The sequence below is a fragment of the Phocoena phocoena genome, chromosome 20 (genome assembly GCF_963924675.1).
Source record: "Phocoena phocoena chromosome 20, mPhoPho1.1, whole genome shotgun sequence".
Taxonomy (NCBI): domain Eukaryota; kingdom Metazoa; phylum Chordata; class Mammalia; order Artiodactyla; family Phocoenidae; genus Phocoena; species Phocoena phocoena.
The window spans coordinates 13,127,178-13,149,614 of NC_089238.1; the positions used below are offsets into that span (position 1 = coordinate 13,127,178).

At 54.8% G+C, this 22,437-nt stretch overlaps 3 protein-coding genes and 1 pseudogene across 3 annotated transcripts; 3 read left to right on the forward strand and 1 right to left on the reverse strand.

The window, feature by feature from the left end:
- Window positions 1-268: 268 nt before the first annotated feature.
- Window positions 269-6,379, forward strand: LOC136140387 (F-box only protein 17). Its single transcript, XM_065898475.1, has 5 exons — window positions 269-617; window positions 1,327-1,438; window positions 3,403-3,498; window positions 3,975-4,110; window positions 6,236-6,379. The coding sequence occupies exons 1-5, from the start codon at window positions 269-271 to the stop codon at window positions 6,377-6,379; spliced, it is 837 nt and encodes a 278-aa protein (XP_065754547.1).
- Window positions 6,380-8,414: 2,035 nt separating this feature from the next.
- MRPS12 (mitochondrial ribosomal protein S12) lies at window positions 8,415-10,802 on the reverse strand. Its single transcript, XM_065899597.1, has 2 exons — window positions 10,754-10,802; window positions 8,415-8,785 (listed from the first exon to the last, which is right to left on the reverse strand). The coding sequence occupies exons 1-2, from the start codon at window positions 10,800-10,802 to the stop codon at window positions 8,415-8,417; spliced, it is 420 nt and encodes a 139-aa protein (XP_065755669.1).
- Window positions 10,803-11,404: 602 nt separating this feature from the next.
- Window positions 11,405-22,437, forward strand: SARS2 (seryl-tRNA synthetase 2, mitochondrial). The gene is made up of 16 exons (XM_065898474.1): window positions 11,405-11,684; window positions 15,670-15,765; window positions 17,289-17,318; window positions 17,910-18,050; window positions 18,133-18,187; window positions 18,509-18,572; window positions 18,811-18,916; window positions 19,602-19,649; window positions 19,897-20,005; window positions 20,321-20,366; window positions 20,451-20,538; window positions 20,636-20,745; window positions 21,413-21,506; window positions 21,602-21,694; window positions 21,807-21,872; window positions 21,960-22,437. The coding sequence occupies exons 1-16, from the start codon at window positions 11,418-11,420 to the stop codon at window positions 22,101-22,103; spliced, it is 1,557 nt and encodes a 518-aa protein (XP_065754546.1). The 5' UTR covers window positions 11,405-11,417; the 3' UTR covers window positions 22,104-22,437.
- Window positions 14,062-14,205, forward strand: LOC136141120 (large ribosomal subunit protein eL39-like; annotated as a pseudogene).

Here is a 22,437-nt window from a genome sequence, read left to right on the forward strand (position 1 = left end):
GGTTAGCAGTCCTGGTGGGGTCGTGATCAGGCCAGGGGTTTGTTGCTTGAGGGGAAAAGGTGGGGAGAAACCGGTCCCCGTCCAGAGCCAAGTGGTAGGAAACAGATGCTGCATTTTCTTGGTTATGGCAGTCCCCCGGTCGCCCGTGTACCTGGTGAGGTCACGGTCAAGTCGCAGGGGACTTGCGTCCTGGAAGGAGAGGTGGAGGGAGGCCGGGCTGCTCTGACCCGCCGACCCCTCTCGACCTGCAGGACTCTGGCGGCCGGAGATGGGCGCCCGGCTTTCGCGGCGGCGGCTGCCCGCGGACCCGCCCATAGCCTTGGACGCGCTGCCGCCGGAGCTGCTCGTGGAGGTGCTGAGCCACGTGCCACCGCGAGCGTTAGTGACGCGCTGCCGCCCAGTGTGCCGCGCCTGGCGCGACGTGGTGGACGGGCCCACCGTGTGGCTGCTGCAGCTGGCCCGCGACCGCAGCGCGGAGGGCCGCGCTCTCTACGCGGTGGCCCAGCGCTGCCCGCCCAACAGCGAGGACGAGGAGGAGTTTCCGCTCTGTGCCCTGGCGCGCTACTGCCTGAGAGCGCCCCTCGGCCGCAACCTCATCTTCAACTCCTGCGGAGAGCGTGGGTGCCGGAGGCAGGGTCTAGCAGCAGGGGCGGGAAAAAAGAGACCAAAAGGATGTGTGGCCTGGGGACCCAGGCGAGGTGGAGTGAGTGGGCGCGGCCAGGGTGAAGCAGACAGGGGCGGGGCCGGGAGCCAGGGGACGTGGTCGAGGCTCTTGGGAAACTGGGTGGGAGGAGCCAGGGGCTGTGGGCCGTATAGCGAGCCAAGATGGCTGGGCGAGACAGAGCAGAAGGATCCAGGGGACAGGGCCGGGAAGCTATGCTTGAACTGTAGATTAGGTGGGCGCGGTTAAAGGGGGAGGAGCCCGGGGAGGCCTGGGGAGAAGCCGATTGGGTGCTGGCAGGGGCGGAGCTTGCATAGAAATATAAGGTCTTATTGCGAGGCTGTGGGGAGGGGAACTGAGTGAGTGGGCGAGACCAAGGTAGGAGGGGCCCGGAAGCGGTGGTGTAAGGAGCCCGGGGCGGGGCCAGAATTGAAGCCCAGTAGTTTGAGAGTGAAGGGAGGCAGAACAGGGGGCGGGGCCTAGAGAGGCTGGGGAGAAGCTGAGTGGATGGGCAGGGCTGAGTGACGCCGTTGTGGGGTGGGACCACGAATACAGCCTGCTGGGAGGGAGGAGCTGGTGGGCGGAGCAAGCTAGGTGGTGGCGGGTTCTCTGCGGGACGAGCTGGCGGGCGAATTCCTGGTGTTCAACCGTTTTATATCTCACAGAGGGCTTCAGAGGCTGGGAGGTGGAGCACGGCGGGAATGGCTGGGCTGTGGAAAAGAACCTAATACTGGTGCCGGGCGCTCCTTCCCAGACCTGCTTCGTGACTTCTTTCGAGTGAGTGGCCCTTGATCCCTGGTGCGAGGGAGGGGGACTCTACCCTACCGTCCTCATCCTCACCCTCACCCACTTTCAGCCTCTCCTTCGCACATTCATTTGTTCAGTCAGTCAACCAGCTAATATTTGTTAAGGGCCTACCAGGTACCAGGCACTGTTTTACATGTCAGAGACACAAGGAAAATTCAGAAAGATCAGGAACCTGCTCTTTTTTCATTTGCATTTTAGATGTAGGGTTGGGGAAGCCATTAAACGCACAAACAGTAAAAAACAAAAACAAAAACATAATAAACATTTAGAGGGCTTACTCTATGCCAGATGCTTTACATGTAAATTTTTAAATCCTGGCAATAACCCTATGACACAAATACCATTATTATAAATGGTGGATCTGGGATTCGAACCCAGCTAGTCTGACTTCAGAGCTTCTGATGGTGATAAATGCTGTGAAGACATAAAAACAGTTTGATTGGCTGATTCTCTGTATCCTCTTACCCCATACCCATTTTCCTTGTGCCCTCCCCCCACAGTCAACCATTCTCGTGGCATCTAGCTTTCTAGTAGTTACCAGTATATTAGGGGTGACGGGATATCTCATTGTTATTTTAATTTGCATGTTTCAGTTTACTAATAATTAAACATCTCTTCATGTGCTTGTTAGCTTTTTGGATTCCCTCTTTTGTAAGTTGCCTGTTCATATTTTCTATTAAGGTTGATATCTTATTCTCATTGATATACAAGAATTTCTTGTATATTCTAGCTGTCAGTCCCTTGTCCATCCTGGACATTACAGAAATCCCTCACTCTACCATCTGCATTAACTATGTCCATGGTGTTATTTGGTATTTACATATGATCAAATTCATCTTTTTGCTTTAGAATTTGTTTTTTGAAATTTTGTTTAAAAAATCCTTCCCTACCCTTAGATCCTAACAGTGTTCTCTTATACTCTCTTCTAGTAACCTCATAGTTTTATCTTTTACATTTAGATCTTTAATCCACCTTGAATGTGATGTTCGGTAAGGATCCAGTTTTCTTTTTATCCCCCTCCTTATATTGAGCCAGTTTTCCCAACACCATCTACTAAAGAATCCTTCCCTTCCCCCATGGAATGGCGGTGCCACTTCTATCATTTATGAAGTTCCCATACAAACCTAGGTCTGTCCTTGAGCACTCTGTTCAGTTCTGGTCAATTTATCAGTTCTTCTGATAAATCACTACTTCTGTTATTATGGCACATTGAAATTCGAGGAGAAGGACTGTTTACAAAGGTGCAGGCAGAACACAAGAAATACTACAGGACTCTAGGCTAGTAACAGTGGGGGGAAGGGACCTTACCACCCCTAGGCCTGGCAGGGGTAAGGGGAGGAAGCAATTACCGAAACATGAAGACAGAGAAGGCTGGGAGGAGAGGGCACTGTGGAGAGGGCCCTTTCGTTGAGAAATACAACAGTCCCACGATGATCCCTTGGGAGGGAGCCAGGAGAATAAATACCCTGATTTCACTCTCTTCTCCCTTCTATCTGCTGCTGGAGCTTCCCATTGGCTGACCCAACAGGAAGTAGAGGGTAAGGGAGACCCTTCCATACAGGCAACACAACCTTAGACCATGGGCCTCTTGGTGCTTGAGGAGACCCCAGAATTCTCTGCTCAGATGTCTAGTATGTGGGCCTCCATTTGTATTCATGTCCTGGTCCCCACAAATATTAGGGGCAGGCCTGCATACAGTCAGCCTCCTGGAGTCCACAGCAGAATGAAGGGTGGAGGGGATCTGAGAGGCCAGTGGGGTTGCACAGCCCATCATACATCTTGTCTGGTAGAGCAACCCTGATGGGCTGCTTTAGACAGGGTAGTCAGGGGAGGCTTCTGGGAGGAGGTGATTTCCGGGAGGAGGTGATTTCTGGGCTCACTTGAATGATGGGACTCTCTACCCCCCCACCCATCCTATCATCTCCCCTTCCTAGATGGTGCTTCAAGAGGCAGCTTGTGGACTTGGTGATGGAGGGTGTGTGGCAGGAGCTGCTCGACAGCTCCCAAATCGAGATCTGTGTGGCCGACTGGTGAGTGGAGAACCCCCCGTAGTGGCAGCAGTTCTGCAGAAGGGAGTCATTTCACACCCCCATCAACTCCACGGGCTGGCACTGCTACTGTGCCCCCTTCATAGTGAGGCTGACAGAGGGGAAGCGATGGTCTCATCGTAGCAGAGCCAGGGAGGGGCGGAACTTTGGTAAGCCCAGAACCCCCAGATTCCTACACCCTCAAGCTCCTCCCCAAGGTTGTGGTTCCTTCCCAGAACACCATTAGCTCCCCACCCCCCTCCATATACACCTGACCCAAAGCCTCCTGAATCTGCCCCCAGGAGCACCCAGGCTCTTCCCCCAGGCCCTGGCTCCACCCCAGGGGCACCTAGGCTCCTCCCCCTAGTTTCCCAGGCCTAACCTCCTCAAAGTGCAGGGAGGCCAGACCTCAGTGGCCCTCCCCAACCCAGAAACCTGAGCGGGTGGTGAGGCTATCAAGGCTCACTGCCACCCGGTAGGTGGGGTGCCCGGGAGAACTGCGGCTGCATCTACCGGCTCCGGGTCCGCCTCCTGGACATGTACGAAAACGAAGTGGTCAAGTTCTCGGCATCACCCAACCCGGTCCTTCAGTGGACTGAAAGAGGCTGCCGACAGGTGGGTCCAGACTACCTTCCCTGACCCAAAGGCACACCCACCTCTCACCCTGCTCAAATTCTGCTCTCAGCACTGCTGGGTATCTATAACAACAGCTAACAATCATTGAACCCTTATTACAGGCCTGCCCAAGAGTTTCACCCATTAATTCATTTCATTAGCACAATGGCCTCATTGTTCAACAGACATTTTTGAGCACCTACTGTGTGCCTGCTATGCTCTAGTTGCTAGAAATGCAGCAGTGAACCAAAGTCCTTGCTCCATCCCCATTCTAGAGTTGGGGAAACTGAGGCACGGGAGGTTAGGTGACTGGCCCGAAGTCATCCTAAAGCGTGCAGGGCCTGATTCAACCCCAGGCTGGCTCCTGAGCCTAAACTGTCATGGTCATCATACCTCACTTATCAAAGTAACCTTTTAGGTGGTCTTTTGGTTTCCATTCCTGATCTCTTCCCACCCACCCCCAACCCAACACACAGACTCAGCATCCAGAAAGCTCCTATTAAAAAGTGAGTCAGGGGCTTCCCCGGTGGCACAGTGGTTAAGAATCTGCCTGCCAATGCAGGGGACACAGGTCGAAGCCCTGGTCTGGGAAGATCCCACATGCCGCGGAGCAACTAAGCCCGTGCGCCACAACTACTGAGCCTGCAGTCTAGAGCCTGCGCACCTAAAGCCCACGCTCCGCAGCAAGAGAAGCCCGAGTACTGCAACAAAGAGTAGCCCTCGCTCGCCGCAACTAGAGAAAGCCCGCGTGCAGCAATGAAGACCCAACACAGCCAAAAATAATAAATAAATAAAATAAGTTTATTTTTATTTTATTATTATTATTTTTGCGGTACGCGGGCCTCCCAATGCTGTGGCCTCTCCCGTTGCGGAGCACAGGCTCCGGACGCGCAGGCTCAGCGGCCATGGCTCACGGGCCCAGCTGCTCCGCGGCATGTGGGATCCTCCCGGACCGGGGCACGAACCCGCATCCCCTGCATCGGCAGGCGGACTCTCAACCACTGCGCCACCAGGGAGGCCCATGAATTTATTTTTTAAAAAAGGTGAGTCAGACCACGGATCTCACCTGCTTGTAACCCTTCCGTGGCTACATCTCAGAGCAAAAGCCAACAGCCTATCATGCAGCTATAAAAAGGAATGAAGTACAGATTCACACTTCAACATGCGTGAGCCTTGGAAACTGTGCCAAGTGAAAGAGGCCAGACACAAAGGGCCACATATTGTATGACTGCATTTATATGAAATTTCCAGAATAAGCAAAGCCATAGAGACAGAAAGCAGATAGATTACTGGTTGCCAGAGGATAGGGGGAGGGAGGAATTGGAAGTGACAGCTAAGGGATTCGAGGTTTTCTTCCTGGGGTGATGAAAATGTTCCAGAATTAGATAGTGGTGATGATTGCATAACATTACGAATACACACACACACACACAAACAAAAAAACCACTGAATTGTACAGTTTTAAATGGTACATTTTATGTTAGGTGGATTTTAGCTCAATTTAAAAAATTAAAGAAGATTAAAAAGCCAGAAGCCAGGGACTTCCCTGGCAGTCCAGTGGTTAAGACTCCACGCTTCCACTGCAGGGGGCGTGGGTTCAATCCCTGGTCAGGGGAACCAAGATCCCACATGCCGAGTGGCGTGGCCAAAAAAAAAAAAAAAAAAAAAAAGCCAGAAGCCAAAGTCCTTCTGTGGCCAATCTCAAAGGCCCCACACGATCTGCCCACTACCTCCCTGACCCCATCTCTTACTTCTCCCCTCACTCTGCTCCAGGCACACTGCCATCTCAGGGCCTTTGCACTGACTGTTCCTCTGTCTGGAACACTCCAGATCCCCACTTGGCTCCCCCACCCCATCAAGTCTCTGTCATCTCAGTGGGGCCCTTGCTTTACAATCCCACCCTCCTGCAGTATTTCCTCCGCCCTTTCCCCCATCTGTCTTCAGCGTCACAGTCTAGACTCTCAGCTTCGCCAGGATACGATCTTTTGGCTGCTTTCTTCACAGCTATATCCCCAGCGCCTGGAGCAGGGCCAGGTACCTACTTGGTGTTGGGGAATATCTGTTGAGGTTGCGGAGGAAGAGAAGTCCATGGAGCCTCACTCCCTCACTCTCCTTCCCTGCACAGGTCTCCCATGTCTTTACCAACTTTGGCAAGGGCATCCGCTATGTGTCTTTTGAGCAGTATGGAAGAGACACGCGTTCCTGGGTGGGGCACTATGGTGCCCTCGTGACCCACTCCAGCGTGAGGGTCAGGATCCGCCTGTCCTAGCTAACCAGCCTGATCCGGCCTTCTGGGACAGACCGCCATCTGCCAGACACCATCATCAATCAAGGTCGGCTCTGCGGCCACGAGCCGGAGGATGCCCGAGGACAGTGGGGGTCCCGTGTAGCCTGTTCCCGGAATGTTTCCAGTGAACCCGACTTGCTGCTGCTTCAGCGTGGTGGCCCCCATGCTATTCGAGAAACCAGGGATCCAACCAGGCTGGTCACTTGCTTCCCCAGCTTCCCAGGGAGAGTGTCAAAGAGTAACTCAGAGACCTGTACGTTACTTGCAGATTTTTTTCTCACATGTGTGGATAGCAGTTGACAGACTGAGTCAAAAAACAAAGGCCAAACCAGGATTTCAAATAGAGGAAAGCTGCTGACAATCTTGGACAAGGACTCTTATCAGCATGTTTTGGGGGCAAGGTGATTGCTGGCAGGGAGCAGAGGTCCTTGAGGGGACCAACAGCGGCCTCAAAGTGAACTCTTCCTGTTGTTTTGGGGAGTCTCTGGGATTTGGCAGTGGGGCCTGTGCAACCTCCTCCAGCACCACACCCATCAGCACCTCCCCTCTGGGCCAGACGGGTGCCATTTCTTTCAGAATTTCTGAGGCCAGTTCTGCGCTGACCCCCAAACTGTATCCTCCACCCCCACCTCCTGCCCCTGCCTCAGGGGCAGCTCGCCTCCTGTCAGGCGACAGCCTCCTTTTCTCCACACTTGAGCCCGCTTGGAGATGGACCCCAGGAGCAAGGCATGCTGTGAAGGAAAGCTCTCCTTTCCCCAACTGAGCGCAGCCAACAAGCTCGCTCAGTAAAATCGGTGCTAAGCATGAGGTGATGGGGGATTTTTGTCTGTAACTGATGCACGTGTTTGCCCCTAGCTCCGATCCTAAAAGGCCCTGTGGGATGTTTCCAATCGTGAGAACTTCAGGTGTGCTAAGTGCCGTGCAAGAAACAGAGGTGGGCTTTGAGAACCCAGAGACGGGCTACAAGGGCTCACCCAACAGCTCCTGTGCCCGATCTCAGCTGTTCTCCCAGCAGCTCTCACGGAGGCACTGTCATCACTGCCATTCAGTCCAGACAGAGACGGGCTCAGAGTTTAAAAGGCCTGCCCAGCGTCACCTGGCCAGGAAACAGGGGAAGCCGGACTTATACCAGACGTTGGGTTCCAAAGCCTGATGATACAAGCTCAGCTCCCAAATTTTCAAACCTAACATGGCCAAGCACATGATCGCGTGAGGGCAGCATCACGCTCAGTGCCATTTTCCAAGGGAGGAAACTGAAGCCAGAGGGGGAAGCAAATATACCCAGAGTCACAGAACAAGAGGTGGAGGCAGGATTTGAACCCAGGTGTGTGTGAGTCTGAGAATAACAGAAGAGCAGCACACACCATTAATCCTTGCAACACCCCTTCGTGGCCAACATTACAATTACTGCCACTTTTCAGATGAGGAAGCTTGACAGCAGGGCTTTCGTGCCCAGGCCCTCAGCCTGCAGGAAGGGGAACTGGGCCTCAGTGCTGCCCACTAACTCCAAAGTTTAAAACAGAGCGGCCACTGCATGCGTTATACACATAAAGCACCCAGTTTAATCTTCACCAAACCCAACAAAGGCGATACTGCAAGTGGAGCTATTTTTTTCTGCAGGAGGAAACTGAGGCCAGAGGGGATGTCGGTGCCCAAGACCACACAGAGGGCAAATACCATGCAAATACCACAAGGGGTTGGGGGGGGGGCGTGTCTCTGTGTTTATTGCAACCCCTTCCCAGTAGATGGCACTACAGTGTCTCGTCCCAGCAGAAGTCCCTGGCGCCAACATGGAAACCAAGGGTGTTGGGAGAGGGGCGCCTTTTTTCTGACTCACACCCAGGACCACTATGGGTTAAGGGTGGTCCTGATGGAAGAAGCGGCCAGGCTTTGAACCACGACCAGCTACTTCTAGAGTTGTACTAGCTTCCCAAGGACACTGCAGGGGCCCCGAGGGGAAGGTTTTGTTCTGCGGTGATCACCCACCCGCCGTGTCCCGGGGGAGGTGGGGAGAGAGTCACTTCTTCTTCTGCACGTGGCCACAGTCGTACTTGCCCCGCACGACGGTGAGCTTGACGCCGGGCAGGTCCTGCGTGCGGCCGCCCTGCACGAGCACGATGTGGTGCTCCTGCAGGTTGTGGCCCTCTCCGGGGATGAAGCAGACGGCCTCCCGACCGGTGCTGAGCCGCACGCGGCAGCATTTGCGGTTGGCCGAGTTGGGCTTCTTGGGCTTGCGGATGAACGTGCGCAGGACCACGCCCTTCAGCTGTGGCCGGCCCTCCGTGGGGCCCACTTTCGTAGGCGGATGCTTTGGAGGCCCCCGGCGGTGCATCTGGTTCAGGGTGGCCATGGGACGCAGGGCCCAAGGCCGCGGGGCCAGGGCTAGGCCTGGAGAGACACAACCGGGAGGGCCGCGGTTATTATCCCAGTGAACAGATGATAGCATCAGCCACTCCGCTCTGGTGTTCTCCGCACCGTTCCAAGCACTTCGCCAGGGTGCATTTGTTTACGGCTAGGGGTACTCATGGCTGAGAGTAATATAACATTTATGGAGTAACCACCACGTGTCAGGTCCTATTTTAAGCATTTTCTATGAATTAACTCATTTTATTCTGCAAAGAAGACATTAATTTTAATGCTGTTTAAACAACAATAAACGCAAACAGGCTCCCACTGGCTCCTACTGTTCTATACATTGTACCTACGTTAATTCATGCTGCTCCACAGCGACCCCAAGGGGTATCCCTGGGAGGTGTCACTCCTCCTCCTCCTGTCGCACCCTCTCCTATCCCGGTGAGCAGATCCTATCAACTGAACCTTCACAACTGATCAGAATCCCTTTTCTCCCTCCCCCATGGCATCCACCCTCGTCCTGTCCATCCCCGTCTCCCACTGGACTCTCCTGTCCTCCTTCCTCCTCCTCCCAGGTCTCCTGGCTCCTACTGTCTGCTCCCCACTCGAAGCCACAAGGACCCCATGGACACCTGTGTCAGATCACATCCCTCCCCTGCTCAGAGCCCTCTTGTGGCTCCATCTCAGTGAGGGTAAGAGCCAAATTCCCCCCCGGGGGCCCACGAGGCCCCACCACGAGGCCCCACATGGTCTGCGAGCTATTTCTCTGACCTCATCTCCTCACTTGCCCCCTCGTTATCCCTGCTCCAGCCTCAGCCTGTGTCCACAAACACATCAACAGAAAGGAGGGCAGTGTGGCTGCAGTGCAGTGAGAGGAAAGGCAGGTGGGGGAAAAGGGCAGGAATATGGTTCTAAGGTAGATGACAGGATGTGCTCATAGACAGGAAATAGGACATAAAAAGACTCAAACAACTGGATTCTCTTCAACAAACATTCATTGAGCACCTACTGTGTCTTGGCCCCAATCAATAATGGAGACGCAGTGGTGACTGAGACAACCCTGGGCCATGTCCTCTTGGAGCTCCCAGGCCAGAGCTGTGAGGTGCATCCTCTCTCTGTGTCACTAGCACGAATGCTCTCTCACACCCAAACGTCACACTCCCCTCCAGATTCAGGGCAGGTCCTGGCCCTACAGTCCGTTTCCATGTGTCCTTATGCCTCAAGTTACAGCACAATCCTCAGAGAGGACGAGACATTCCTAGAAGTCTCTTCCGACGGGTCTGCCCTTGACCAAGACTGTTCACCTCTCAGTGCGTCAGTGTCCTCATCTGTATGGTGCACCACAGTCAGGTCTCCCTCCTGAGCACCGTGTGTGAGAGGCTTCCATGAAATATGCATGTCAGGCCAGCCCAGATTCCCCAAGCAGGGCACAGATCTGTCTTGTCCAGTCCTGTGACCCTTGGTGAATAAAGGTCTGCAGAGTGACTGAGTGGAATATTTCTCATAAGGGCATGGCCCAGGAGAATCATTTGATGTTTGTGGAAGAACTAGGTTCATAAATAAAGTGTCCCTCTCAGTGCCTGGCGTGTAGTAGGCTCTTGAAAAACATCAGTTGGGGACTTCCCTGGCGGTCCAGTGGTTGAGACTCCACGCTTCCACTGCAAGGGTGCAAGGGGCGTGGATTTGATCCCTGATCAGGGAACTAAGATCCCACAAGCCGTGTGGCTCGGCCAAAAAAAAAAAGGAAAAGAAAACGTCAGTTGAATGAATGACTTCAAAGTCTTGCTTGGATGTCTCACCCATGGGAAGTATTTAATATTATTTGCTGAAAAAAATAATTGACCCGAACTCCTGATACCCACCAGACGCCTAAATGCTACTTCCTACCTCTTGCCCTTGCAACCCCAGCTCCGCCGAAACTCGGGACTATGGCAGAGGGACACAAGTCCCAGGGGAAATAACCCTCACGCAGCCTCGTCTCTGCAGCCCAAGCCCCCCATTTACCATGATTTAGGGACGTGCGGAGGCCACGGAGAAGGCCGGACCAGGACATCCCGCCGCCTGCAGCGTCCCTGTGTTAGGGGATAAGAGACTCATTAAGCAGGGGGAGGGGAAAGTGGCCGTAGTCGGGGGAGGGTCCAAATTCTCCCCATCCCACTCTCGGAGCCTTCCGGTTAAATCTAAGGAATTTCCTCTCACTGTAAAACCACAACCCCTAACGCTGCTAACAGAAAATCCCTCCGTAAATTTAGTCTTGCTCCGAATAGTCTCTCCCAACCGCCCCCGCTCACAAACAGAAGGAAACTAGAAACTGAGAGGAGGCCCGGGAAGTTTGGAGGACCCGAGAACTCTGGCGACCTTACCGACCCTAGCCGGGTCCACAGACACGCCGAATCTGGCCTCTAGCACAGTCTGGGGATTATCCCGCCAGGGATTGGCTGGTTCTGCCTCTCCCGTACACTGAAGGGGCGGGGAACAGACGACGATTGGGCAACGACAGTGTCAATCTCGGTCAACTGTTCTCGCTGATCTTTTTTCTTGAGGCATGGGAGAGGGCTCACCCCCTCCAGGCTCTGATTGGCTAGTCCCAAGAATAGCTGCTTTGCAATTAGTCTAAACGCGTAGTGGGCGGGACGAAGAGTGCGTGACTCTTTGTCCCCCTTCGAAGATGGCTGCGTCCACAATGCGGCGCTTGTGGCCTCTGGTGGCTGCTCGGGGCCTGCGGCTCCGGGGAGGCTGCGTTTGCAACCAGAGCCCAAGGAGAAGTTTCGCTACGGAGAGACGAGACCGGAACCTGCTGTACGAGCACGCGCGTGAGGGCTACAGCGCGCTCCCTCAGCTGGACATGGAGCCGCTGTGCGCATACCCGGAAGAGGCCGCGCGCGCCCTGGAGCTCCGCAAGGGGGAGCTGCGGTCGGAGGATCTGCCCGCGATCGTGAGTGCGCTTGCGCTGGCCGGTGGTTGCGAGGCCGGGCCGCTTTGTCTATTGGCTGTTCGTTTTACGGACGAAATGGGTTAGCAAGAAACTCTCCAGCAGGGGGCGGTCTTATCGCAGGAATTTTAGTTCCTTCCCAAGTTTAGCCAACGTGTTGTACTTGGCACCTAACTACGTGCCAGTTAGCCAGAGTGCTAAGGCCCTACTGTCTAGATACCCATGATGCGCTTGCCCCATAAAGCGTGCTGGGTACCCACTCTGCGTTAGGAACTTACTGTCAGTGTCCTCTGTGCTTAGACCTCATGCCAGGCTTATCCTAAGGCCACGAAGGAAAATGGGGCACAGGGATGTGAATCAGCGGCGGGGGGTGTGAATCAGCGGTAGGGCCGGGGTTGCCTCTTGCCTTTGGAGAATGAGAGGTAGAGCTGTGCACCTACCCCACTGGTAGTAGGCAGTTAGATAGTGTTATTTAATGAATGAATGTGCTTTTGAACAGATATGTAGGGAGCACCCCTGTTATGTTCCAGATGTTGAGAATAAGGCAGTGAATATTATTAATAATAATAATAATAAAGCTAGCACTTATATAATACTGCATGCTGGGGAACTAGAACCAGGGTCACCATACTTCTAGACCCTGCTGGGGTGCTGAGGATTATAGGGACCCCAAATCCTCCCAGCCCTCTCTTGGGCCCCCCTACCATCCTATTTTAAGTGCTTTACACAGATGAGTCTCATTTAAATTTCACAACAACTTTATGAGGTGGGTACCATTATTTCCCCTGTTTTATCAGAGGGGAAGTTAAGGCTCAGAGAAGTTAATTAAAAAAGAAAAACTAGGAACTTCCCTGGTGGCGCAGTGGTTAAGAATCCGCCTGCCAACGCAGGGGACACGGGTACAAGCCCCGGTCCGGGAAGATCCCACATGCCGCGGAACAACGAATCCTGTGCGCCACAACTACTGAGCCTGTGCTCTAGAGCCAGCGAGCCACAACTACTGAGCCCATGTGCCACAACTACTGAAGCCTGCGTGCCTAGAGCCCGAGCACCACAACAAGGGGAGCCACCGCAGTGAGAAGCCCGCACACGGCAAGGAAGAGTAGCCCCCGCTCGCCACAACTTAGAGGAAGCCTGTGCACAGCAACGAAGACCCGACGCAGCCAAAAATAAATTAAAAATTAATTAATTTTTCAAAAAAGAAAAACAAAAAATATATGGCAGTTCCTCAAAAAATTAAACATAGAATTACCATGTATTCCAGCAATTCCACTTCTAGATATATACCCAAAAAGAACTGAAAGAAGGGACTCAGATATTTGTATGCCCATGTTTATAGCTGCGTTAGTCACAGTAGCCAAAAGGTGGAAGCAACCCAAGGGTCCACTGATGGATAAATGGATAAACAAAATGTGGTAAATACATACAATGGAATAACATTCAGCCTTAAAAAGGGAAGGACATTCTGACACATGCTACAACGTGGATGCACTTTAAAGACGTTATGCTAAGTTAAATTTGCCAGCCACAAAAGGGCAAATACTGTGTGATTCCAGTTGCATGAGGCACCTGGAGCAAATTCACAGAGACAGAATGTAGAATGGTGGTTGTCAGGGGCAGGAGGGGAGAAAGTTTAATGGGTACAGAGTTTCAGTTTGGGAATGTAAAGAAGTTCCAGAGATGGATAGTTATGATGATAGCACGATGATATGAATGTACTTAATGCCACTGAACTGTACACTTTAAAAAAAATTTTTATTGGAGTAGTTGCTTTACAACGTTGTGTTAGTTTCTGCTGTACAGCAAAGTGAATCAGTTATACATATACATATATCCACTCCTTTTTGGATTTTTTTCCATATAGGTCATTACAGAATATTGAGTGGAGTTCCCTGTGCTACACATTAGGTCCTTATTAGTTATCTATTTTATATAGTGTGTATAGGTCAGTCCCAATCTCCCAATTTATCCCTCCTCCCCAAACTGTACACTTAAAAAATGGTTAAAGGACTTCCCTGGTGGCACAGTGGTTAAGAATCCACCTGCCAGTGCAGGGGACATGGGTTCCAGCCCTGGTCCAGGAAGATCCCACACGCCACGGAGCAACTAAGACTATGCGCCACAACTACTGAGCCCACATGCCACAACTACTGAAGCCCATGCACCGTGTGGAGGCCGTGCTCCACAACAAGAGGAGCCATCGCAATGAGAAGCCCTTGCACTGCAACGAAGAGTAGCCCCCGCTCGCCGCAACTAGAGCAAGCCCACATGCAACAATGAAGACCCAATGCAGCCAAAAATAAAAGAATAAATAAATTTTTAAAAATACTTTTCTAATTATTAAAATGGTAAATTTTGGCGGTTGGATTTACTCCTCGCCATGTCTTCTCACAAGACTTTCAGGATCAAGCGATTCCTGGCCAAGAAACAAAAGTAGAATCGTCCCATTCCCCAATGGATTCGAATGAAAACTGGTAATGAAATCAGGTACAACTCTAAGAGAAGAACCAAGCTGGGGCTATAAGGAGCCTCACATATGAAGTGGCGCACGTTGTCAGAATATCACTAGTGTCTGGAACAACTGCCTATGTTTGATGCTCTCTCCTCTTTTCTTGATCTTTCCTCACCACTGCTCACTGTGTAGCTCAGTAATAAACATGTGAACCTTTTGTTGGGAAAAAGAAAAACAAAAGGTAAGTTTTATGTATATTTTACCTCAGTTTACTAAAGTGCTGGTTTAGAGACCCTAAGTTAAATTTATAACCCACAAATGGATCACATTCCAAAGCCTGAAAAACACTTCCTTAGGGCATAAGTATGGAGAGGAATATGGCGTGTGGCTTGTCAGGCAGTAGCAAGGCATGCAGTTTGTTCCTGGGGGCGCTGGGGGCCAGGGGTGCTCTCAGGCAGGAGAGGATTGTATAAGAACTCTGGCTGGACTGGAGAAGGTGAGCCTGAAGGCCAGGAGGCTGGCACAGGGCTTCTGCGGAGAGATGATGGGATCTGGGGTGGGGCAGGAGTGGGGAGATGAGGAAGGACAGAAAGGTCAGGACGTGGTACCTGGCTGTGGGGCTGGGGTGGAGGGTGGGCATTAGTGGGGCTGTCCCTGAGGAGGAGCAGATGTGGGGGAGATACTTTTCCCAGAGTCACTCTTGCACACGGTGAGCTGGGAGGTGTCCAGGAGACATCCAGGGGGAGCCACCAAGTGGGTAACAAACCATCCTGTGATCTCCCTCTCTCCCCTCTGGCTTCCCCTCCCCCTTCCAGGGAGGTAGGACGGTGTTGCTTTCACCATTTTGTCGAAGGGAAAACTGCAGCCAGAGAGGACAGAGGGCTTTGCTCGGGGATCTGGGCTCACAGAGGGACTCCACAGCAGTAGGTGTGCCCAAAGAGTGAGGGCTGGAGGGGGCTGCGTCTCTCCCGCCCCTCCTGACCCTCCTGACCCCCCCTGGGTTGGTGAGTGCAGGTGTAGCTGCCGTGGCCGCGCCATAGGACAGAGGCCGTTTTGCTCTCACATGAGAGTCAAGAGGTAAGTGCGGCTCAGCTCCATGTCCCCCAGCGCCCAGGTCCTTTCATCTTCTTGCTCTGCATCCCTTAGGGGGTTGTCCTGTTCACCTCTCCTCAGGGTCCGTCGTCCAGTCCAAAGGGAGTGAGAAAGTCCAGTATGGGGGCTTATCTTTAAGGAAGCAACTCAAGAGTGACACCTACCACTTCAACTCATGTCCCTTGGTCAGTCTTGGGCCCACAGACACATGTAGCTGCCCGGGAGGCTGGGAGTGTGTCTTAATTCTGGGCAGCTGTGTGCCCGGCTAAACATCAGAGGGTTCAAGTACTGAAGGGAAGGAGGGGAGAATGGCTACTGGGGGACAGTGAGTGGTCTCTACCTCACCCCACTGCTGGTCCAGGGGGCTGAGGGGACGAGGCTCCAGCCAGAAGGGGCAGGGGACAGTGGCCGCTTCACATCTTTCCCTCCTGTGTCCACCCCCAGATCTCAACATGGCAGGAGCTGAGGCAGCAGCGGGAGCAGATCCGGAGCCTGGAGGAGGAGAAGGGGGCCGTGGCTGAGGCAGTGCAGGCCCTGCTGGTGAGCGCGGGGGTCCTGGGTGGGTGGGGTGGGGTGGCAGGAGGATGCCTCTGGCTGCAGGTAACAGGAACCCAATTTATGGAACGTGAAGGATGTGGACACTCATTATGTCACACAACAAGCCACCCAGGGCCAGGCATCCCTGGGACTGATGAATTAGCAGCTCTCCCCAGCACCCCTAAGCCAGGTTCCTTCCCTCTCTCTCCACCTGCAACTTCACCATGTTGATTTGACCTCAGTTGCCCCCTCAGGGTCCCAGGGTGGCTGCCGTAGTACAGCGTCTCCTGGCATGTCTCTGCCGGAGGCAGAAAACAGGACTTCTCTGGCTTGAGTGCCTTTTCCAAGAGCAGGGAGACCTTTCCTGAAGCATCCAGCAGAGTCCCCTCATGTCTCATGGGCCCAGACACCCCACAGCCACACCAGTCAATGACAAGAGGCAACCTTGGCTGGGCCCACGTTCCCTGAACTGCAGGCTACCCAGGGGAGGGTGAACTGAGTCAGGGACCTCTGGCTAGAAGGAGGAAGGAGGGCAAATGGTCTTGGGTTAGACAGCCAACAGCATCTACCACAGGGGGCTGAAGAGCAGCCATCGTAATAATAGCAGACACGCACACAGCCATCGCTGCCTGCCAGACGCTGTCCTAGGTGCTTTCCTCACTCTTAACCGTCACAGCTCTGTGAGTCAGGAACAGTACAAACCCGGTTCTACAGCTGAGGAAACCGAGACCTCAAGAGGTTAAAATGTGCCTGTCTCACAGCTAGGAAGCAGGAGAGGTGGGATTGGCACCCAGGCATTTGGGCAGCTTTTCACCACTCTCCCAACCCTAACTACATCTCCCAGTGACCTGCTTTGTCTTGCCAGGCCCTGGGCTACACGCATCGCAGGCGAGCAGCCAGTGAAAACAACAAAATTGATCACAGTTCATGTTCAGTGAGCACTAGCTCATCTTCTCAGGAAGCCAGGCAACAGCCCTACCAAGGAGCTCCTGTTATCAGCCCATTTCACAGACCAGGATACCAAGGCTCAGAGAAGGGAAGAGATTTGCCTAAGGGCACACAGCTGGTAGGCACCCAACATTCAGACCCAGATCTGCCTGATTCCCTCTGGTGCTCAGGACCACAGAAGGTTCAGAGTATCACAGACCCTCGGTCTCAGGCCTCCAAATGCATGCTCACAGACTTTACCATTCCGAGCCTCAGTTTTCTCCTCTACAAAACGGGGATCACGTTGATGTGTGAAACTCATGGAGTGGGTTATGAAGAAATAGGATCATATGAGAGTCCTCTGCACATGGCCAGGCATGAGGCAGCACTCAATAAATGGAGCTGCAGGCATGATTACTATTATGTTACCTTGCCTCCTCCCAGCTTTACTGACAGAGAAACTGAGGCACAGAGTGGAGGAGGGTCCAGCCAGGCACTGGCAGAGCAAGGAATTCAGATCCCCTGGCCCTGACCTTTCACCCCTCCTCCCCATCCCCAGCTTCATCAACCTGATCACCCCCTCCTTCTCTTTTCTACAGGTAAACCAGGACCACAATCAAGTGCAGCAGGTACTCCAGGGAGTTGATATCCTGTCCCTGGTGAGGGGTGGGCAGCAAAGATCCCATTATCAGCCATGAAGTCTCCATTGTATGTGATAGAAAACATAACTCAAATAGGAGTAAGGAAAATAACATCAAGAGGCTCTATTGATTCATGAAACTAAACAGACTGGCTTCAGGTACAGCTGGATCCAGGTCCTGGCCCATATTTGCTTCTGCTTCCTTCTTATTCCCAGACCAGCTTTCTCCCCTTGGGGCAAGGGGAGGCAGGGTCTGGTGCAGAGAGGACCATTTTCCTGACAGCTCCAGACACAGCCCTGGGGCTGATTCTCATGAGTTCGTCTTGGGTCATGTGCCTGTCTTTAAGCCAATCACTATGGTCAAAGCAATGGAATGTTCTAGTAGACCAGGCCAGAGTCATGTCCCTGTGGACATGCCCTGTGGTGGTGAGGGGAGGTTCCTAGAAGGAAATACAAGATGTTGAGTGAAAACAAGCAGCAGCAGACATCCACCACAGAGGTTGTGCTAGCTGGGATCAAGGTCAAACTGGTTGAGGGACCCCACCCGCTCCGGGGCTGACCCTGCCTGCCCCACTCCCAGGACCCCCAGTATCAGAGTCTGCGGGCACGTGGCCGGGAGATCCGGAAGCAACTCATGCTCCTGTACCCCAAGGAGGCCCAACTCGAGGAGCAGTTCTACCTGCGGGCGCTGAGGCTGCCCAACCAGACCCACCCAGACGTGGTGAGCGTCGCGCTGGGCAGCGGGGGAGGCCAGGGGTCCGCCTAGTGCCACCTTCCCAGTGACACCCACTGTTTCCCTGCAGCCCGTCGGGGACGAAAGCCAGGCCCGAGTGCTCCATGTGGTTGGAGACAAGCCAGGTGGACCACAGCCCAGGCCAGGGGACCCCAGGCTGGGGGCGGGGGCTCCTGGGGTCTGGGACCATGGCTGGAGCCTGTAGAGCCCCAGGGCTTTCTCATTTCTCACCCTGTCTCTTATGTGTGTGTGTGCGGGTACACGTGTGTGTGTGTACACGCACACATGTATTTGTCTTTTTTTCCTCCCCCCTCTCTTTTCCTCTCCTTTTCTCTCCCTCCCTCTGTCCTCCTCTCCTTCTGCTCTCTCTCTAATCCTCTTTCTCTCTGTCCCTGTTCCCTGTCTCTCCTCCCCCTCTTACCTCATTGCTTTTCATCCGTATCTAGCTTTCTCCTTCCAACCCCGGGGCCACCTGGAAATAGCTGAGAAACTCGACATCATCCGTCAGAAGTGAGCCCCCCTCCCAGCCCCCATCGCCCAGCCCTCCCAACCCAACAGCTGGCTGCCGGCTCCGCCTCATTGGGCTCAGCATGGGATGTGGAACTGCCAGGGCCTTGCCCGGCATGAATGTTTGATGCCTGGCCCCCCGCCTGGCAGCTGGGCCTCTGCCCCGGGGTGCTTGAGTCCCCCTCTTCCCCCACCAGCCCTGGCCCACGTGCCCCCGCCTGTCTGCCCATCTGTCTCCCAGGCGTCTGTCCCACGTGTCTGGCCACCGCTCCTATTACCTGCGTGGGGCTGGGGCCCTCCTGCAGCACGGCCTGGTCAACTTCACACTCAACAAGCTCATCCACCGGGTATGGGCCTGGATGGGAGGGTTACCTGGAGGGGGTAGCATTGAAGCTGAGCTCTGAAGGCTCAGGGTGGAGAGGAGGGGATGACCTCTGCTCCAGTCACTGTTTTCAGAGCTTTACATGTATTATTGACATATTTAATTCTTAGGGCAACTTTACGAGGTGAGTGCTATTATTATACCCTTTAAAGATGGAGGAGGGAGTAACTAGCCAGGGTCTCCCAGCTAGCGTGTGGAGCCGCGCCTGTGACCACTGCCCCTCACTGCCTGCTTGCAGTGTACAGGGAGTGTTGGGGAAATACAGCATCCGTTGAAACTGGAGGGGTCGGCAAGGGATGAATGCAGGGGATGTTGGCCATGGTGAGGGACTCAGACATTTCCTGAGGGCACCGGGGAGCCACAGAAGGCTTTCAACAGGGGAGGGACATGGTCAGATCTAAGTGGTATATCCAAGTGAGGAAACCAGGAAGCACCAGCAGAGGGGGCCCCAGTGACAGGGGCCCAGGACCCCAGGTCCAGCTCCAAGCCCACTGCTCAGGCCTGCCTCGATTTCCTCTGAAGTGAAATGGACTTTGGAGTGACACGGGGGAGCCATTGGCCCACCCTGCAGCGTCCTTTCTTCAGGCCTGAGCTTGGGGTCTGGTGGGGGTCCTGGCTGTGCTCCTCACCCCTCCCATCCCCCCTCACAGGGCTTCACCCCCATGACGGTGCCAGACCTTCTCCGAGGAGCTGTGTTTGTGAGTGAGGACTCTGTTCCCCATGCCCAGCCGTGTGTCAGGCCCCATTCTGAGGGTTCCAGGTGGAGAGACCAGCCTGTCTCTCCCGAGGAACCTGCCCTGGGGCTGGGTTGAGGGGGTCAAGCCATAACAGGGAGCTCAGGGTGATTCCAGATGCTTTTAGGGGAGGAGCAGGGGTTGTGACTGCAGAATGGGGGCCACCCAGGTTACCTGACCCCTGACCTCTGTGGCCTGGCCTCCTCCCCAGGAAGGCTGTGGGATGACACCAAATGCCAAACCATCCCAAATTTACAACATCGACCCCTCCCGCTTTGAAGACCTCAACCTGGCCGGGACAGCAGAGGTGGGACTTGCAGGTGAGTTCCTACCTGGGGGCAAGAGTAGGGTGAGGACACCTCCAGTGTCCTCAGAGCAGGAGGGGATCGAAAGGGGACAGCCGGGAGCCTCCTGGCGGGTGATGGCTGCACGCCCAGGATATCTCGGCGACCCCAGGGCCTACGTGTACAGTTGGGTAGGTTGTTTACTGCAGTGGTACGGTGAGGCTCCAGCCACGTGTCCTGACCTGAGGCTGCGTCTGCTAGAGGGACACCTTTTCTAATTCTCACAAAGGTTTCCTATGGCTGGCTGGATGGTGGCCTTGGCTGACCCATTCTGTCCTCCTCTCCTCCCAGGCTACTTCATGGACCACTCTGTGGCCTTCAGGGATCTGCCAATCAGGTGATGCCCAGTTCCTTTAGACCTTGTCCCCACCAGTGACATTCCCTCTCCTCTCCCTGACCCCACCTACCCTGCTCCCCCCAGGATGGTTTGTTCCAGTACCTGCTACCGGGCGGAAACAGACACGGGGAAGGAGCCGTGGGGGCTGTATCGAGTGCACCACTTCACCAAGGTTGGCATAGCTAGGACTGGCAACAGCCCAGCGCCCCAGCCTGTCAAGCCCAACAGCCTAGCGCCTCCTGACTCCTGTGCCCCCCGCCCTGCCCCAGGTGGAGATGTTCGGGGTGACAGGCCCTGGGCTGGAGCAGAGCTCGCAGCTGCTGGAGGAGTTCCTGTCCCTTCAGATGGAGATCTTGACAGAGCTGGGCTTGCACTTCCGGTGCGGGGAGGGGCCGGGGGCTGAGGTGGGTGGCAGAGGATGGGGGTGAGGGAGGAGGGAGGGAAGGGCTGGCTAGGTGCTCCCCCATCTTGAAAATCCTCACCACCTCTTCTCCCTCTGCCTCCTTTTGCCTGTGTTAGGATTATATATAGGATGTCCGGCTACCTATCAGTCTGTAGAATCCCGTATAGGATCGTAATGGCCGCATAAGCTGCGCAAGGCACTCCAGTGTCAAGACCAGGCCCCTTCCCTCCTGTTGCTCCCCATCCCTAGGGTGCTGCCTCATCTGCGTGGTCCAAGATGGCTCTTCACCCTCCAGGGGGCGAGGGCACACCCCTTCCCTATAAGGGGGTGACTGGACGTCACAAGCCCCACCTCCTCGCACCCTGTCAGTCACACGGAGCTTTCAAGAGAAGCTGGGAAGGGTGGACTTTTATCTGGGTGACCCATTACAAAAACCTGAGGGTGCTCCTGTTACAGAAGGAAGCACGGCGATGGTGAACAGCCCACTCGGCCACCTCTTCCCCTTTGCCACTGTCCTCTACTTTATCCCTTGCATTTCCCTCTTTTGGCTGCCTCCTCTTCCATCGCCTCCCCTTGCCCCTGCCCCGCTCCTCCACCACCTCTCACCTGCTGGCCGTTGCCATGTCTTTCTCCTGGGCTGCAGGGTCCTGGACATGCCCACCCAGGAGCTGGGCCTGCCCGCCTACCGCAAGTTTGACATCGAGGCCTGGATGCCGGGCCGAGGCCGCTTTGGCGAGGTGAGCCCCCTGCCTGGCGGGGCGACAGGGTGGGAAAGAGGACCCCACCGCCGCCGACGGCCCATCGTCTCAGCCCACCCCACCCCCATGCCCAGGTCACCAGTGCTTCCAACTGCACGGACTTCCAGAGCCGCCGCCTCCACGTCATGGTCCAGACGGAGGCCGGGGAGCTGCAGTTTGCCCACACGGTGAGCCACACACCCTCGCCCACCCTCCTCAGTGCCCCGGCACCCCGGGCCCACCACCTCAGCCCCTCCCTGGGCCGGCCGGCAGCTGGGTCTGAGCGTGCCCCTCTCGCAGGTGAACGCCACAGCCTGTGCTGTCCCCCGCCTCCTCATTGCGCTCCTGGAGAGCAATCAGCAAAAGGTGAGGGGGCAGCGGGAGGATCTCACGCAGGGAGGCGGAGGCTGCAGGGCTGGCAGGGCAGCGGCCTGAGGCCTGCTCTCTCCCCAGGATGGCTCGGTGCTCGTGCCCCCTGTCCTCCAGCCCTACCTCAGCACCGATCGGATCACGACGCCCACCCACGTGCCTCTCCAGTACATCGGCCCCAACCAGCCCCAGAAGCCCAGGCTCCCGGGCCAGCCTGCCTCGAGCTGAGGACTCATCCTCGTTGGCCAGTAGGGTTGTCGCTGTTTCCTGGAGCTTAGGGGGTCGCTGGGCCCCTGGGATCTCTTGTCCTGAGCCATCCCGACATTTGCCTTCCTCATATCAGCTCCCCGCCTGGGCCCCTGGACTCCAGGGTCCACCACTCCTGTGCCCCTACTTCCTCAGGATCAGTCAGTGATCCTGTTGTCGTTGGAGCTCCCAGCCTGTGCTGGGAAGCAGTGGTTCCTCCAAGGGGACTTGGAGGTTCTAGGGATGGGGGAAGGCCTCCATCCCTCCTTTCTTCTTCCCGCCCTCAGTGCTTAAGAGAAATCCCCCAATAAATGGT

Coding starts and splice junctions, on each gene's coding strand:
- SARS2 (XM_065898474.1), top strand. CDS start 11,418: ATGGCTGCGTCCACAATGCGGCGCTTGTGGCCTCTGGTGGCTGCTCGG. Junction 11,685..15,669: donor CGGAGGATCTGCCCGCGATC/GTGAGTGCGCTT, acceptor GTCCACCCCCAG/ATCTCAACATGGCAGGAGCT. Junction 20,746..21,412: donor GAGCTGGGCTTGCACTTCCG/GTGCGGGGAGGG, acceptor CCTGGGCTGCAG/GGTCCTGGACATGCCCACCC.
- LOC136140387 (XM_065898475.1), top strand. CDS start 269: ATGGGCGCCCGGCTTTCGCGGCGGCGGCTGCCCGCGGACCCGCCCATA. Junction 1,439..3,402: donor TGCTTCGTGACTTCTTTCGA/GTGAGTGGCCCT, acceptor TCCCCTTCCTAG/ATGGTGCTTCAAGAGGCAGC. Junction 4,111..6,235: donor CTGAAAGAGGCTGCCGACAG/GTGGGTCCAGAC, acceptor TTCCCTGCACAG/GTCTCCCATGTCTTTACCAA.
- MRPS12 (XM_065899597.1), bottom strand. CDS start 10,802: ATGTCCTGGTCCGGCCTTCTCCGTGGCCTCCGCACGTCCCTAAATCAT. Junction 8,786..10,753: donor CCGCACGTCCCTAAATCATG/GTAAATGGGGGG, acceptor GTGTCTCTCCAG/GCCTAGCCCTGGCCCCGCGG.